This window comes from Mustela putorius, unplaced genomic scaffold, assembly GCF_011764305.1.
Source record: "Mustela putorius furo isolate JIRA1106 unplaced genomic scaffold, ASM1176430v1.1 tig00000174_pilon_pilon_pilon, whole genome shotgun sequence".
Lineage (NCBI taxonomy): Eukaryota > Metazoa > Chordata > Mammalia > Carnivora > Mustelidae > Mustela > Mustela putorius.
The window spans coordinates 30,565,875-30,581,047 of record NW_025421304.1 but is presented as its reverse complement, the minus strand read 5'-3'; the positions used below and the strand labels follow the sequence as shown (position 1 = coordinate 30,581,047).

General features: G+C 46.7%; 2 protein-coding genes across 6 annotated transcripts in view; one reads left to right on the top strand and one right to left on the bottom strand.

Annotated features, from left to right (window-relative positions):
• TXNL4B (thioredoxin like 4B) overlaps positions 1 to 15,173 on the bottom strand; it is a 34,586-nt gene that overhangs the window by 13,667 nt on the left and 5,746 nt on the right. Inside the window, exon 3 of one of the 5 annotated variants that reach the window (XM_045076254.1) lies at positions 10,270 to 11,608. The exons of 1 other annotated variant lie outside the window; for it this stretch is intronic. In XM_045076254.1, coding sequence (XP_044932189.1) covers positions 11,353 to 11,608 — 256 coding nt within the window. In that variant the 3' untranslated portion in view covers positions 10,270 to 11,352. Of the gene's footprint in view, positions 1 to 10,269; positions 11,609 to 12,087; positions 13,882 to 15,173 lie in introns of those variants that run through there. 3 more of the 5 variants (XM_004744566.3, XM_004744567.3, XM_004744568.3) reach the window with 3 other exon arrangements.
• LOC101692672 (haptoglobin) lies at positions 5,689 to 10,129 on the top strand. Its single transcript, XM_004744571.3, has 5 exons — positions 5,689 to 5,842; positions 6,983 to 7,065; positions 7,374 to 7,475; positions 8,179 to 8,253; positions 9,217 to 10,129. Exons 1-5 carry the CDS (start codon positions 5,838 to 5,840, stop codon positions 9,993 to 9,995), a joined length of 1,044 nt encoding a protein of 347 aa, XP_004744628.1. The 5' UTR covers positions 5,689 to 5,837; the 3' UTR covers positions 9,996 to 10,129.

Genomic DNA, 15,173 nt, shown 5'->3' with positions numbered 1-15,173 from the left:
GGATCATTAACATAATTTATCTATATGATTCTCTCTTATGCCTTCCTCTTGGCTCCCTATGAGAAGTAACACTACATTTTGTGTTTTCCATTTTACTAAGATATTAAAAAAAATACAGTTTTTGTCTCCTTGGCATCTATGCTTGCTTTTTTTTTTTTTTTTTTTTTTTAGATTTTGGCCTCAAGAGAAAGAACTTTATTTTTTTTCATGAATTTTTTATTGCAATAAAGTATATATAATTTTTCTCTTTTTACCAATTCTAAAGTATACAATTCAATGGCATTGATTACATTTATAATGTTGTGTAACCAACACCACTATTTCCAAAACTTTTTCATCACCCCAAACAGAAACTCTGTACTCATTAAGCAATAATACCCTCTTCTCCCCTCCCCCAATCCTTGGTAACTTCTCATCTGCTTTGTGTCTGTAAATTTGCCTCTCCTAGATATTTCACATAAGTGGAATCATACAATTTTTGTCTTTTTGTGTCTGGTTTCTTTCAGTGAGCATATTTTCCAAGTTTGTTCATGTTGTAGCACGTGTCAAAAATTACACTTTATTGGGACACCTGGGTGGCTCAGTGGGTTAAAGCCTCTGCCTTTGGCTCAGGTCATGATCCCAGGTTCCTGGGATCGAGTCCCATATGGGGGGAGTCCTTGCTCAGCGGGGAGCCTGCTTCTCTCTCTGCCTCTGCCTGCTTGTGCTTTCTCTCTCTCTCTCTCTGACAAATAAATAAATACATAAAATCTTTAAAAAAATTACACTTTATTTGTTCATCTATTGAAGGACACTTGGATTGCTTCTACCTTTGGGCTATTGTAAGTAATGCTGCAATGAGCGTTGGTGTACAAGTATCTGTTAGAGTCCCTATTTTCAATTAGTTTGGGTATATACCTGGAAGGGGAATCGCCGGGTCAATGTTTAGCTTTCTGAGGGAGCATGATACTGTCTTCTAGAGAAACTACACCATTCTACATTCCCTCCAGCAATTCTCCAAACTCTTGCCAACACCTGTTTTATATACATTTTATGTAATTTTAATTTTAAATTTTTTAAGCAAACTCTATACCCAACATGGGGCTCAAATCCACAACAATTGAAATCAAGAGCCACACGCTCCACAGAATGAGCCAGCCAGGGCCCCTTATGTGTGTGTGTGTGTGTGTGTGTGTGTGTGTGTGTGTGTGTTTAGTTGTAGCATCCTAGCAGGTGTGAGGTGGCATCTGGTGGTTTTTGGCTTGCATTTCCCTCCTGACTTTTCCAGTGACATTGAACACCTTTTCATGTGCTTCCTCGCCATTTGTATATCTTCTTTGAGAAAATGTCTATTCAGATCATGTGCCTGTGTTTTAATTAGATTGTTTCTTCTTGTTGTAGGAATTCTTTATATATTCTGGATATTAAGTTGTTATCAGAGTTATGATTTATAGATATTTTCTCCCATTCACAGATTGTCTTTTCACTTTCCTGATATTGTCTTTTGATGCACAGAAGTTTTAAATTTTGGTGGAGCCCAATTTATCAATTTTGTTGTTGTTGCTGTTACTTGTGATTTTGGTGTTATACAGAAGAATCCATTTCCAAGTATGTTTGGGTTTGAGCTCTAGAAAAGTGGTATCGTTTTTTTAAAAGATTTTATTTATTTATTTGAGAGAGAGATAGAGAGAGAGCATAAGTAAGCAGAGCAGCCGGCAGAGGGAGAGAGAGAAGCAGACTCTCTGCTGAGCAGGGAGCCTGATGCTGGGCTCTATCCCAGGGCCCTGGAATTATGACGTGAGCTGAAGGCAGCCACTTAACCAACTGAGCCAACTAGGCACCCTGGTATTTTTAAAAAATATTTTATTTATTCATCGGAGAGACAGAGCATACCAGAGAGCACAAGCCATGGGGAGGACCAGAAGGAGAAGGAGAAGGAGGTTCCCTGCTGAGCAGGGAGCTTGATCCCAGGACCCCGGGATCATGAATTGAGCCAAAGGCAGATGCTTAACTGACTGAGCCACCCAGGTGCCCCAAAGTGATATCATTCTTACAACCTCCTGAAACTTGCCATTTTCTTTCCAAATTATGATTATCCACGTTCTTTCCCAGTTCATTCATTCTCTTAGATGTATAATACAGATGGTCCCTGACTGAGGAGAGTTTAACTCGTGAGGTTTCTTTCCTCCTTTAAAAATTTTTTTTTTACTTTATATTTACTTTATATTTAATTTTTAAATTAAAGTATAGTTGACATACATTATTATTAGTTTAGGTATATAACATAATGATTCAACATTTATGTACATTACGAAATGCTCATCATGATAAGCGCAGGTACCATCTGTCCAACACAAAGCTACTCCGGTATTATTGTGTATATTCCCTCCGCTGCACATACGTCCTTACGACTTATTAATTTTATAACTGGAAGTTTGTACCTCTTAATCCCGTCACCTATTTCACCCATCTCCTCACCCCTGACTTCTGATTTTTTGATTTTATGATGGTGTGAAAGCAATACACATTCAGTGGAAACTGTGACTTGAATTTTGATCTTTTTCCAGGCTAGTGACATGCGCGATGACATTCTCTTGTGATGATGGCAACTACAAGTGGCCACAGCTCCCAGTCAGCGACATGATCATGACGGTAAACAATCAATGCACTTAACCACCATTCTTTACCCACATAACCATTTTGTTTTTAATTTTGAGTACAGTATTCAATGAATTACATGAGACACTCAGCACTTACTATAAAATAGACTCGGTATGAGATGATTTTGCCCAACTGTAGGCTAATGTAATTGTTCTGGGCACATTTAAGGCAGGCCAGGGTAAGCAATGACATTTGGTAGGGGAGGCGTATTAAATGAATTTTTTTTTTTTAAGATTTATTTATTTGACAGAGAGAAATCACAAGTAGACAGAGAGGCAGCCAGAGAGAGAGAGAGAGGGAAGCAGGCTCCCCGCCGAGCAGAGAGCCCAATGCGGGACTCGATCCCAGGACCCTGAGATCATGACCCGAGCCGAAGGCAGCGGCCTAATCCACTGAGTCACCCAGGCGCCCCCATTAAATGAATTTTTGACTTACGATACTTTCATCTTAAGCAGGTTTATCAGGACGCAGTTGCATTATAAGCTGAGGAAGATCTGTGTTCTATTATACAAACAAACCATGTTATTTAGCCATTCCCCTATTAAAAAAAAATTTTTTTTTGGCTTAGCAGTATTTAATGAAAATTAGGCATTCACAAGTCAAATAGGGTCTGTGGCCGTTGAGTTGGAATGTCTATTGTCTATGTGACTTGTTTTCTTTCTTTTTTTTAAAATTAAATTTACTTATTTTCAGCATAACAGTATTCATTATTTTTTCACCACACCCAGTGCTCCATGCGATCCGTGCCCTCCATAATACCCACCACCTGGTACCCCAACCTCCCACCCCCCCTGCCACTTCAAACCCCTCAGATTGTTTTTCAGAGTCCATAGTCTCTCATGATTCACCTCCCCTTCCAATTTGCCCCAACTCCCTTCTCCTCTCTAACTCCCCATGTCCTCCATGCTATTTGTTATGCTCCACAAATAAGTGAAACCATATGATAATTGATTCTCTCTGCTTGACTTATTTCACTCAGCATAATCTCTTCCAGTCCCGTCCATGTTGCTACAAAAGTTGGGTATTCATCCTTTCTGATGGCGGCATCATACTCCATAGTGTATATGGACCACATCTTCCTTATCCATTCGTCCGTTGAAGGGCATCTTGGTTCTTCCCACAGTTTGGCGACCATGGCCATTGCTGCTATAAACATTGGGGTACAGATGGCCCTTCTTTTCACTACATCTGTATCTTTGGGGCAAATACCCAGGAGTGCAATTGCAGGTTCATAGGGAAGTTCTATTTTTAATTTCTTGAGGAATCTCCACACTGTTCTCCAAAGAGGCTGCACTAACCTGCATTCCCACCAACAGTGTAAGAGGGTTCCCCTTTCTCCACATCCCCTCCAACACATGTTGTTTCCTGTCTTGTTAATTTAATACCATTCCGATCAAAATTCCACCAGTATTCTTCAAAGAGCTGGAGCAAATAATCCAGAAATTTGTATGGAATCAGAAGAGACCCCGAATCGCTAAGGAAATGTTGAAAAACAAAAATAAAACTGGGGGCATCACGTTACCTGATTTCAAGCTTTATTACAAAGCTGTGGTCACCAAGACAGCATGGTACTGGCATAGAAACAGACACATAGACCAGTGGAACAGAGTAGAGAGCCCAGATATGGACCCTCAACTCTATGGTTAATTAATCTTCGACAAAACAGGAAAAAATATACAGTGGAAAAAAGACAGTCTCTTCAATAAATGGTGCTGGGAAAACTGGGCAGCTATATGTAGAAGAATGAAACTCGACCATTCTCTTACACCGTACACAAAGATAAACTCAAAATGGATAAAAGACCTCAACGTGAGACAGGAATCCATCAGATTCCTAGAGTAGGCAGTAACCTCTTCGATATCAGCCACAGCAACTTCTTTCAAGATATATCTCCAAAGGCAAAGGAAACAAAAGCGAAACTAAACTTTTGGGACTTCATCAAAATCAAAAGCTTCTGCACAGCAAAGGAAACAGTCAAGAAAACAAAGAGGCAACCCACGGAATGGGAGAAGATATTTGCAAATGACAGTACAGACAAAAGGTTGATATCCAGGATCTATAATGAACTCCTCAAACTCAACATACACAAAACAGGCAATCATATAAAAAAAATGGGCAGAAGATATGAACAGAGACTTCTCCAATGAAGACATACAAATGTCTATCAGACACATGAAAAAATGTTCATCATCACTAGCCCTCAGGGAGATTCAAATTAAAACCACATTGAGATATCATCTTACACCCAGTTAGAATGGCCCCCCCAAATTTTTTTTGAGTGTAGCTGACACACAATGTTACATTAGTTTCAGGTGCACGACACAGCGATTCAACATCTCTACATGCCATGCTGTGCTCACGGCGAGTGTAGCTACCATCTGTCCCCATACGACGCTCGTACAATATCACTGACTTCATTCCTTATGCTGTGCCTTTTATTCCCATGACTTATTGTCTCTATACCAGAAATTGTATCTTCCTTCTCCTCTTCACCCATTTTGCCCTCCCCCATCAGATAAGTAAATAAATCTTATAAAAAATAATTACAGGATTATAATACCAGGAGAACCACTGCCATGTAGCATGGTTTGCGCCAGCCTACACTAGAGCTTTAATCATTTTATGTGATTTCTTGCAGAGAGCTATCAGAGAAGGCACAATAAATACATTTTACTGATTTCAGCATTGGAGAAATTTTATGCAATAGGCAGATGTCAACACTGGTGGGGGAAATGATTGTGAAAAGGAAATGTTTTCTTTAGAGCCCTGTCTCAGCCAGGTTGCAGGAGCGTCTATAATGGGTTTAAAATAACTCACAGAAGGGCTTTGTTTCTCAGCGCTGAAAATGCTCCAAAACAAAGAGACACAGATTGATGCTTCCTCCCCCAAGTCCTGCACACAGCATCTGATTTTGGGAAACCCTTTGGCAGCCACATGGGGTCAGAGTGTGGCCAGGCTTCTTTGGGGTTTGTAAAGAAACCAGGGAAACTCAAGTGTGAAGCAAGAGCTCCACTCTGATCAGGGATGTTGTTTGTGGCCCTGTTACTGGAAAATGCAATGACCTTATTAACAAGGTCAAAGTTGTGTAGACACAGGAATTACAACATCGAGAAGGGGTGGAGTGAGATATTGAGGGCATAAAAGCATCGGCAGGGGACCCCACAGCACTGCTCTGCCAGAGGCAGGACAAACCGAGGATGAGGTGAGTACGCAGCTCTGCCCCTCCTGCCCTTTCTCTAGATGACTGCTTCCTTCTCTGTGTACAGCCTTTACCTCCACGACAGTCCAGGTATAGGCGAAACCAAAGGGGAGATGCAAAACAAACCCAAAGAAATAGGGCAGATGCTTTAAATTAGAGCAACTTAAGAGGTTTCGTGTGTTCAATCTTCTGCTTTTCTGCATCCGTGAGAATGCGACTTACTCTAATGGATAGCTCTTTCCTCGAGGTTACAAAGTTTTCACCTTTGCAGGGGATGCCTGCCAGCAGCTCCCATGGTAGGCTTTCTGGCAATTTAAATATATTTATTAGCATATTTTCTCATTTTTAAAAAATGCATAGGACCAAAGGTAACACATTTAAATGACCCAATGAAGGCACTGAGATTTTATCAAAATAACAGAAGAATTTTTTTTTTTTTTGAAATGTTGAAGTCGCACGACTACAAACTTCACATAGCCAAGCGTTCTCCATAGAGCTGGCTTCGGTCAGTGAGATGGGGAACTGGTGAGTGCGGCCCGGGGCACTGGTGCCCACAGTCTGGCTCTCAGGAAGCCAGTTATCTGCCTGGAACCCTTTTGGGCATTTTGAGGTTTCCTGAAGGCAAATTATCATTAGCAGGAAAACCATGCAAGTGTTTTAAATTTTGTATATTTAAAACCTCTTGGAAATGGAAAATTTTTAAAAGTAAAGAGAATAGCATATGAAACCTGTTTTCCATCTTCTGGTGATCCACATTTTATTAGCAGCACCTTGTGGCCCAGGACCTCAGGGGAACAGTGAGGGAGGCTTCTTTTCGCAGGGGGGTTCACGTGTTACTGGCAATTCAACGTTTCCTAAATGCCGCCAGAAACTGAGGCTCACAGATCTATACGCCTTTCTACCTTGGTGGTCCCTCTCGGAAGCGCATGCAGGATTCCTGGCGGGGCAGAGCACACTGGAACCCGGGCATACCGAGGACCTGCCTGAGTGTGTGTGTGGATGGGGGTGGCGGCCGCTTCTTGGTGCCAGCACTTCCGTACAGCTTCTTCTCTGGCGGCCCAGCGGAAGGGGTGTGGGTGCCCAGGGGTGCGGGTGTGAGGCTGGGAGACCAGGTGCTCACTCCTTCTTGTTGTCTCTCGGCAGAGCCCTGGGAGTGGTCACTGCCCTCCTGCTCTGCGGGCAGCTTTACGCAGCGGACACTGGCAGTGAGGCCACAGACCACGCAGGTAGGTGTTGGGGTTCGGGGGGGAGCCTCACGTCTCAGCACTGCCCTGCCTCCTTGCAAGCCTGCCGGATTGGCGCCCTCTCTTCGGGAAGAGCCAGGTCCTGCATCTCGTCCTGATGTCTGGTGTTTCATTCCAGTGGAGAACTCTGGGGAGCCGGGATAGAGCGGGGATGGCCTTCCCTTTGGTTTCCATTGGAGCTGGAGGGTGGCTGATGTGCACAGCAGCCTCTTCTCAACAGATTTCTCAGTCCCTGGGATCAGTTTCTGAGTCTCGCCCTCCTCCTCCAATGAATGACTTTCTCTTTGCAGAGGTCAGTGTCCCAAAGCCCCCCGAGATTGAAAATGGCTACGTGGAGCACTTGATTCGCTACCAGTGTAAGCCCCTCTACAGACTGCGCACTGAAGGAGACGGTAAGACTTGGACAAGTGTCCCCGCACCCTCCTCTGCCCTGGCCTTTCTGTGATGAGCGGAGCCAGGGGCGATGGGCCAGAGCGCTGACACATTCTCCATGGAACCAGAAGAGGTAGATTCTAGTAAGGGTTTTGTCACCAGTAACTGTGGCCTCTTGGGAAAATGAACTCAGCCTCGAGTTTGCCCCTTTGTGAAGGGAAGGCGATGCTGTGTAGCCTGCCCACCCCAGAGGGACATCTGCATCTCCCAAAGGAGACGTGGTCAAAGAAGCAAGGGTGGCACTAGTGAAGACGGCAGGTGGCCCTGACCTAGCACTGTGCTCCGCGCGCTAAGTGCTTCACATGTGTCTGCTCATGGAGTTTTCATGACGTCCACCCCCACCCAGGAAGCCAGTTACTATTCTCATAGCGCTGATGAGGCACAGCGCGGTTGAGTAACTTGCTCAAGATCAGGTGGCCTGGAGGAGGGAGAGGTCAGGATCTGTAGCCACCGCGAGTCTGGATGGCATCGCTGCTGCCACACATCCGTCTTGCGGAGCGCCACCGGACCCCAGCACCTGGCCTCCAGCGCAGCGCTGCTCCCTGCCTCCTCGTTCCTGCCCTTCCTTCTCCTCTTTTTCTAGTTCTCTTTAAACACCTTCCCTCCTCATGCTCAGGGTAGACTCAATTTCTCTTTTGATTCATTTCTTTCCTTTTGTTTCAGGAGTGTACGCCCTGAACAGTGAGAAGCATTGGACAAACAAGGTCACTGGAGAGAAGCTGCCTGAGTGTGAAGCAGGTAGGAAGCCAGGAGCCCTGGGAAGCTGACCGAGGGTGGGTGTTGAGAGTCTCCTGCACCGGCAGGCATCTCGATCGAAAGGTCCCAAAGGTGCATCCTTCCCGACTGCTTTCCTTCAAGCACATGAGAGCCAAGATGCGGGACCGGGGAGAACCACAAGGGGTCAGGCTAATAAGCGAACTTTTAGGTGAGGACGCTCCCCAGCAAAGTTCACTAAGGATCCTGATCATTTGGACCTTCAGGATATTGGCTGAATCCACTGTCTACCCTGGCCTCTAGGGTCAGGAGGCCCTGTATGTTCACATAGGCTGTTCAGGGAGCCCAGAGTCAAGTGTAAAGCAGGCAGAACGAGTTGTGGGAGGGCCGAAACCAGCCAAATCCACAGACGGGTGATGCAGGCTGGCGAGGGGTTGGGACCTGTGTTTCTAGTTATTAGGAAGAGATGTTGCTCTTTCCGTGTCCCTCCTGGGACCAGAGGATCCCGCCTGCCCTCTTCTGCTACTACTAACTACACTAAGTTCTCGTGCAGAACTACTAACCTGTCTTGTATTAACTGCAATATCTAAAATCTGAGCTCTAGCCAGTGCTTTATGCAGAGGATGAATCATTATAACTTCTCATCCTTACAACAAATTTCAGGGAGTTGTTGTCATGTCTTTTTGTGATAAATGATTTAAATGTTCATATAGTTCATCAGCCGGCATTTGAAAATCTCAGCATTCCTTTTTTTTTTTTTTGGTGAGTTAGAAGAGCACTTAGTGTCTCAGTGATGTACACAAGAACCGCTTTAAACTGTTAACTGTGGAAATGAGAGCAGCAGGTGGTAAAGGCAAGGCGTGTCGATATTTCTGTGTAGAAATCAACACAACAGTTTCGACAGCAGCACCTGGCCCCGCCGGCCCCCTCTCTCCCACACCGGGAGACTCACACTCCCGCTCCCGACTCTCTTGCTCTCCCTGACAGTATGCGGGAAGCCCAAGAACCCGGTGGACCAGGTGCAGCGCATCATGGGTGGATCCGTGGATGCCAAAGGCAGCTTTCCCTGGCAGGCCAAGATGGTCTCGCACCATAATCTAACCTCCGGGGCCACGCTGATCAACGAGCGATGGCTGCTGACCACAGCTAAAAATCTCTTCCTGGGCCATACGGATGATGCGAAAGAAAAAGACATCGCCCCTACTTTAACACTCTATGTGGGGAAAAACCAGCTTGTGGAGGTTGAGAAGGTGGTTCTCCACCCTGACTACTCCAAGGTAGATATCGGGCTCATCAAACTCAAGCAGAAGGTGCCCATTGATGACAGGGTAATGCCCATCTGTCTGCCTTCCAAAGATTATGCACAAGTCGGGCGTGTGGGCTATGTGTCTGGCTGGGGGCGAAATTCCAACTTTAGGTATACCGAGCTACTCAAGTACGTCATGCTGCCTGTGGCCGATCAAGACAACTGTGTCCAGCACTACGAAGGCAGCACAGTGCCCGAAAAGAAGTCGTCCAAGAGCCCCGTGGGGGTGCAGCCCATACTGAATGAGCATACCTTCTGCGCTGGCATGTCCAAGTTTCAGGAAGACACCTGCTACGGGGACGCGGGCAGCGCCTTTGCTGTGCACGACCAGGAGGACAACACCTGGTATGCGGCCGGAATCCTGAGCTTTGATAAGAGCTGTACTGTGGCCGAGTACGGCGTGTACGTGAAGGTGCCCTCCATTCTGGCCTGGATTCGGGAAACCATTGCTGGCAACTGACGCTGACTGTTGGCAGCCCCTGCCCAAGGGCAAGAACTCACTCTGGAAGAGGGGAAAGTGGATGGGAGTGGAGGGGAGAAAACACGGTGTGAAGTGGTGTGGAGTCAATCAATAAAGAGCTTTCTTTTGAGTCATTTCTGTGGGTTTTTAGCCCAGGCCGTTCCCTTAGTTACTGTGCAGCAACAGCTAAGCGGTGCTCTATATTGGGGCGTGGCAGAAACCACCCCAAGCCAACCACAAACCCCTAAGGTGGCACAGAACTGTCCTGTGCTGGGGTCACCCTCAGTGACCACATGCCAACCAGACAGCAGGCCTCAGAAAGGTCACGGTTACCCTTGTTTCGGAGACAAGGAAACAGATTTGGAGAAGGCAAGTGATCTGCTTACGGCTACACCGCCGGTAACCCAGGCTGGTCTGAATCCGAACCTCAGCTCTCTGCCCCGCACGTTCTTGCTTCTGGGCAGTGAGCGAGGGGATCGTGCGAGCTGAAGAGCAAGACGCTAACTCACCGTGGGACAAAGACGAGGGTTCTGACCCAGGCGGAATCTTGCTATATGTGCTCCCCACACAGCAGCACTTCAGAAAACAAAGTAAGATGTGGTAAAGGCAGGAGCGGTTCTGGACTTGCTGGGTCCAGATCGCAGTGCGGCCGTACGTCTGCCAAGGGCCTTCAGTCCCCGCTTTCCTTTCTGATCGGCTCGAACCAGATCATCTCTCATGTCCCTACCCACATTCTGGAACTTGGTAAAGAGGTACAGGTCTCTTCCTCAGTAGGGTAGGCTTTCCTGGGCTGGAAGAAACCCAGCCTTTACCAGGAGCCAAATGCAAGCCACCGGAGTCTTCCCTTTCACGAAGACAGGCTCTTGCTATTAAGGGTCTCCCAGAAGAATGGTTTCAGAACCCTTGTAAGCAGGAAGCTCTTCTAACTTCTTCCCCTCTTCCTGGCTATTTAAGCCCTTAGGACACTGGCCTTTCCTCAAGATAACCTCTTGTCACATGAAAATAGGGCCTCGCTTTCTCACTGGTGTAAAATGCCCCGAGGTCCTTGTTCGCACACCAGGGCCCACCCCGCCCTGCGAAGCTGTCCTCACGCGCACAGCCGCACAGCCGCCAGTACTTTTCAACCCCTTAGAGCTAGAGGACCAGTGGAGATCTTACACCTCTAGTCTAAAACCTGTGAAAGAGAGAAGAGCCAGAAGCGGAAACATACTACACACACATGAACAGAATGCCTCTCAGAATACAGTTTTGCCTTTTCCTTCTGGTACTATCTTTAGCACTAAGTTTTCTTGAAAAAAAAAAAAAAAAAACAAACAAACAACAAACTTTTTTTAAAAAAAACAATTATTTGGTTGCATTAAGTGGCTTCTGGACTGTTCAGCAGGAAGCCTTTGGCATTTTCTCCATTCACTTGTCTTCTCTGGCTTCCTCCCCAGCAGCACCATCTGCCCTCCTGGGCTAGTCCCCGAGCTTCAGGGCCCCGGAATTCCGTGCAGCTCTCTGAACACGCTCGCGGTCTCCGGCCGACCTTCTTGCTCCGGCGCCCTCTCCGGACACGCTCCCCCTCTTCCACGCAAGCGCCTCCTTCCCTCCGGGAGGGGCAAGCCTTGTCTCTGCGAAGCGCAGGAGTCGTTTGTATTTAGGGAGCATCGGGCACAGGGCAGGGCACTCAGTATGAACCCAATCAGTACTTGCAGAACGGAAAGCGAGTAAGGTAGGAACAAGCACACAAATCGGGACTTCAGAGAAACATTCCCTGCACACCTCGGGCGGAGAGGAGTCAGGGTAATTTTACAGGGCACATTGTGAGGGTTTTTTTTTTTAAAAGATTTATTTACTTGACAGACAGAGATCACAAGTAGGCAGAGAGACAGGCAGAGAGAGAGGATGAAGTAGGCTCCCCGCGGAGCAGAGAGCCCGATGCAGGGCTCCATCCCAGGACCCTGAGATCATGACCTGAGCTGAAGGCAGAGGCTTTAAGCCACCGAGCCACCCAGGCGCCGCACAAATTGTGTGTTTTTGCTGGTATCTGTGCACTTACTCCACGTCAAATACTGTGTGATTTAGGCTCTGAAAGAAAGTCCAACAACAGTGAGAGGCAATGAAGACGTTTTATTCTTTCACAGGGGTCTGGAGGGAGGTAGGTCTAGTATTTACTCACAGGCTCAAAACCTCTAGGGACCCAGGGTTTTACTGTTCTCTGCACCTTCACTTTCCATGCTGGTCCTCATGGTCCTGGGATGGCTGCCGCAGCCCCACGGATCAGGAAAACCAGCGCAGCGAGAGGGGAGAACACAGTGGTGGCGGCGGCTCCCTCCTTTCATCAGCGAAGGACACCAAAGCCCCCAGCAGCCTTCCTTCTGTGCCCGTCAGTGGCCACCTCTTCCTGCAGATGAGGCTCGGAAGGGAAGCAGCTGGTGAAGGGGGAACGTACTTGCAGCGACAGTGCTGGCCTGCACAGAACCCGGCTTCTGCTGGCCAGGAGGCCTGCAACTGGCTGATCCTGCCTGGCCCCTGGCCCTCCGACTCTGCACCTTTTCACTTGTTCTAGAAAGTCAGGATCCAGAGGCTCTATGAGGTTTTGAGAGAAGCAGTGACTTGCCCAAGTGGTTAGGGCAGGTCATGCTGGGGACGCCAGAAGAGCAAGAATTCTTCATCAAGTTATCAAAAGGGGCAAATAACATAAAGATGTTATTTCTTCTAACAACTCTGGCATCTCTTTCCAGTCTTGAGTCCTTGGAGCGAAAGCCCCAGAGAGAAGCAGAACTCTGGCTTCTGGGAGAAACCTGCTCCTACTAACTACAGGTAGCTCATTTTTTTGGCTTAGCTCAAACTAGGTGCTGGATGGTAAAGGTTCAAGGTCTCATTTCTTGGGCAATTTTGTAACATAAAAACTAGTAAAATGAGCAAACCAGGATACTCTTTTAAAAGTCTAAGCTAGGGGTGCCTGGGTGGCTCAGTGGGTTGAGCCGCTGCCTTCTGCTCAGGTCATGATCTCAGGGTCCTGGGATCGAGTCCTGCATCGGGCTCTCTGCTCGGCGGGGAGCCTGCTTCCTCCTCTCTCTCTCTCTGCTTGCCTCTCTGCCTACTTGTGATCTCTCTCTGTCAAATAAAATAAATAAATAAAATCTTAAAAAAAAAAAAAGTCTAAGCTAGAAGGTTTCCAAAATAAAGCAAATCTGCCCACTCTCAGCAGAGAATCACTTATCCCAGAGAAACAGGGATTACAGGGACTGGCGACGGGAGCGCGCGCAGTCACGCAGTAAACACCTGAGTGGAGTAATGGGCGAGGGGGAGCCTGTGTGTGTACACTTAGGGTACAAAAGAAGTATTTCTCTTCCTGTGCAAACAGATTTTCTATTTTCCTTGTGTATCACATAAACGTAATTAAACAGTAGTAGGTAATGTTGGAAAGGATTCTGTATTATCTTAAGGGATAAAGAGAAGTACAATATAAACTCAGAAAATCACGCTGGGAAAACGGACCACGGTTGTCTTGACTGCTCGGAGGTTTGCAGCAAGTAGACATTTCAGCGTCGCTGCTCATCACGGCACCAGCATGGCCTTCTATTCGGGGGCGGGGGATTTTCTGTCCAAGTCAGACCTCTTCTCCGCTGGGATGCTGAGCACCTTTCTGAAGGACTCCAGGAAGACAACACAGTCGGATTCGGGTACTGCTTCAACATGTGCCTTTGTCTTCAACTTTGAGTAGTGAATGTGCTAAATGTCTTGATAGAGAAGGTCATATTTGGGAATATTCTTGGGATCAATAGGACTTTGGACAATAAGTTTCCCCCTCATTGCTCCTCGATAAATTACTTCAATCAAATCTATGAAGTCCTGCTTGGTTTTGAAACTTCCCACAAACTTAGTGTGATCTGGAGACCTAGAGAGCATGGGAGAAAAACAAGCTCGCTCAGAACTTCTGGCGATTACTCGTGGCAGACCTTCAGGATAAACAAAATGAATCGCTGCTCTGTTACTTTCTTCTCATCAGTGACACTTAAGACATGAAGCCTGACATTGACTTCTGGTTGCAGTTAAGGGGCCCATTTGATACAGGACTAAAACCAGTGCCATCAGCCACTGGGGCGGCATGTGAGCTCTATCACGTGAAGAGCCTCCACTTCAAAATCTCTTTTAATCACTTCTTAGCTCCTTCTCCAGTAGAACTCCCTGGACGCTGGCCTGGGCATAGTTTGTGGCTGCTGCTGTTGGCTTCACCATGGAAAGCCCATTAACTGGTCATCGTCTCGGAGTTCCCCTCATGGATACTTTTGAATGGTGAGTATGAAATCTTTATTTTTAATTTTTTTTTTACTAGTTCAAACTTCAAGTATGTTAATTGTAGAAATTTTTTAGAAAAAAAAAATTACTGGGGCGCCTGGGTGGCTCAGTGGGTTAAGCCACTGCCTTCGGCTCAGGTCATGATCTCAGGGTCCTGGGATCGAGTCCCACATTGGGCTCTCTGCTCAGCAGGGGCCTGCTTCCCTTCCTCTCTCTCTGCCTGCCTCTCTGCCTATTTGTGATCTCTCTCTGTCAAATAAAAAAAAAAATTACTAGTGAGGCCAGAAGGCTGCATTTCAGTACATCCTTCCAGTGTTCCTCTGTGGACATCTATGTTCTTTTTTTTTTTTTTTTTAATTTTATTTATTTATTTGAGAGAGAGCGAGCGAGCGAGCGAGCATGAGAGGAGAGAGATCAGTGGGAGAAGCAGATTCCCTGCTGAGCAGGGAGTCTGATGTGGGACTCGATCCCAGGACTCCAGGATCATGACCCGAGCCGAAGGCAGTCGTCCAACCAACTGAGCCACCCAGTGTCCCCCCTTTTTTATTTATTTATTTGACAGACACAGATCACAAGTAGGCAGAGAGGCAGGCAGAGAGAGAGAGATGGGGAAGCAGGCTCCCTGGCGAGCATAGAGCCTGATGTGGGGCTCGATCCCAGCACCCTGGGATTACAACCTGAGCTGAAGGCAGAGGCTTTAATCCACTGAGCCATCCAGGTGCCCCAACATCTACGTTCTATATATTCTGCTTTCTAAATAATAGTGGGATGAATAGCCACACAGCCAATTTTGCCCACTTTTATGATTATTTTTCCTTCAGAGAAATTCCTGGAAATACAATTGCTGGGTTTTTTATTCTCTTTTTTGGGGGGGGGGGAGAAAGTTTATGA